Source organism: Trichoplax adhaerens, genomic scaffold (assembly GCF_000150275.1).
Source record: "Trichoplax adhaerens TRIADscaffold_696 genomic scaffold, whole genome shotgun sequence".
Taxonomy (NCBI): Eukaryota; Metazoa; Placozoa; class Uniplacotomia; order Trichoplacea; family Trichoplacidae; genus Trichoplax; species Trichoplax adhaerens.
The window spans coordinates 1-702 of record NW_002061314.1 but is presented as its reverse complement, the minus strand read 5'-3'; the positions used below and the strand labels follow the sequence as shown (position 1 = coordinate 702).

Below are 702 nucleotides of genomic sequence, written 5' to 3'. Positions count from 1 at the left end.
CNCAAAGCATGTCAGACCATCTGTCGTGTCATTACTAAGGAGTCATTGTATCGACTGCCTGTGACACGTGTCGAGTTGACGCCCCAAACCGGCAGGTGAGCGTTCGAGAGCAATTGTGTCGCTTGTGGCTGTGTATGGGTATTTTTATCTCTCACGCTATATACTTGCTGAACACCGCAATCTTCCACTTACTACTAGAACACACCAACTACGAGTGCACTGCGCTGCCATAGGCAACCTAATCGTCGGGGACGTACTGCAACTGTACATCAGAAACGTGTCTCGCGGAGCTGACTGACGTTCATACTGAAGTACGGTCTCTGGGATACTGCTGGTACGTGACAGCGACGACATGCTTTCGACGTCGTCGTGGTGATGTTTCGTACTTGACTGGCTCGGCCTAGTCGCTTGTGACAAACTTTCCATCATCATGGCAATGTAGACCGCATCGCCACCCACCACGCGACGTTCATGCGAGTCTACCAGAATGACAGCAGCACTAGTGGATTGTCGAAATGGATGGATTCGCCCGGGAAGATTGCCGTAGCGACGAGCGGAATTCCTCGTGAGTCTCATTGTCTTCGACGACCACCACCAAGTCATGACGAGCGACGCGGCCATGTCGACCAATTTACCGATTCGGCATGATGATTGCTCGTTTTTCAGACAAAGCGTCTCCCCCAGTAGGACGTAGGGCTCTCT

At 52.1% G+C, this 702-nt stretch overlaps 1 protein-coding gene across 1 annotated transcript; it reads right to left on the bottom strand.

Moving 5' to 3' along the window:
- Window positions 1-156: 156 nt before the first annotated feature.
- On the bottom strand, window positions 157-621 carry TRIADDRAFT_62748 (uncharacterized protein; the record flags this gene model as incomplete). Its single annotated transcript, XM_002118697.1, has 1 exon — window positions 157-621. The coding sequence occupies one exon, from the start codon at window positions 619-621 to the stop codon at window positions 157-159; it is 465 nt and encodes a 154-aa protein (XP_002118733.1).
- Between the last annotated feature and the right edge of the window lie 81 nt (window positions 622-702).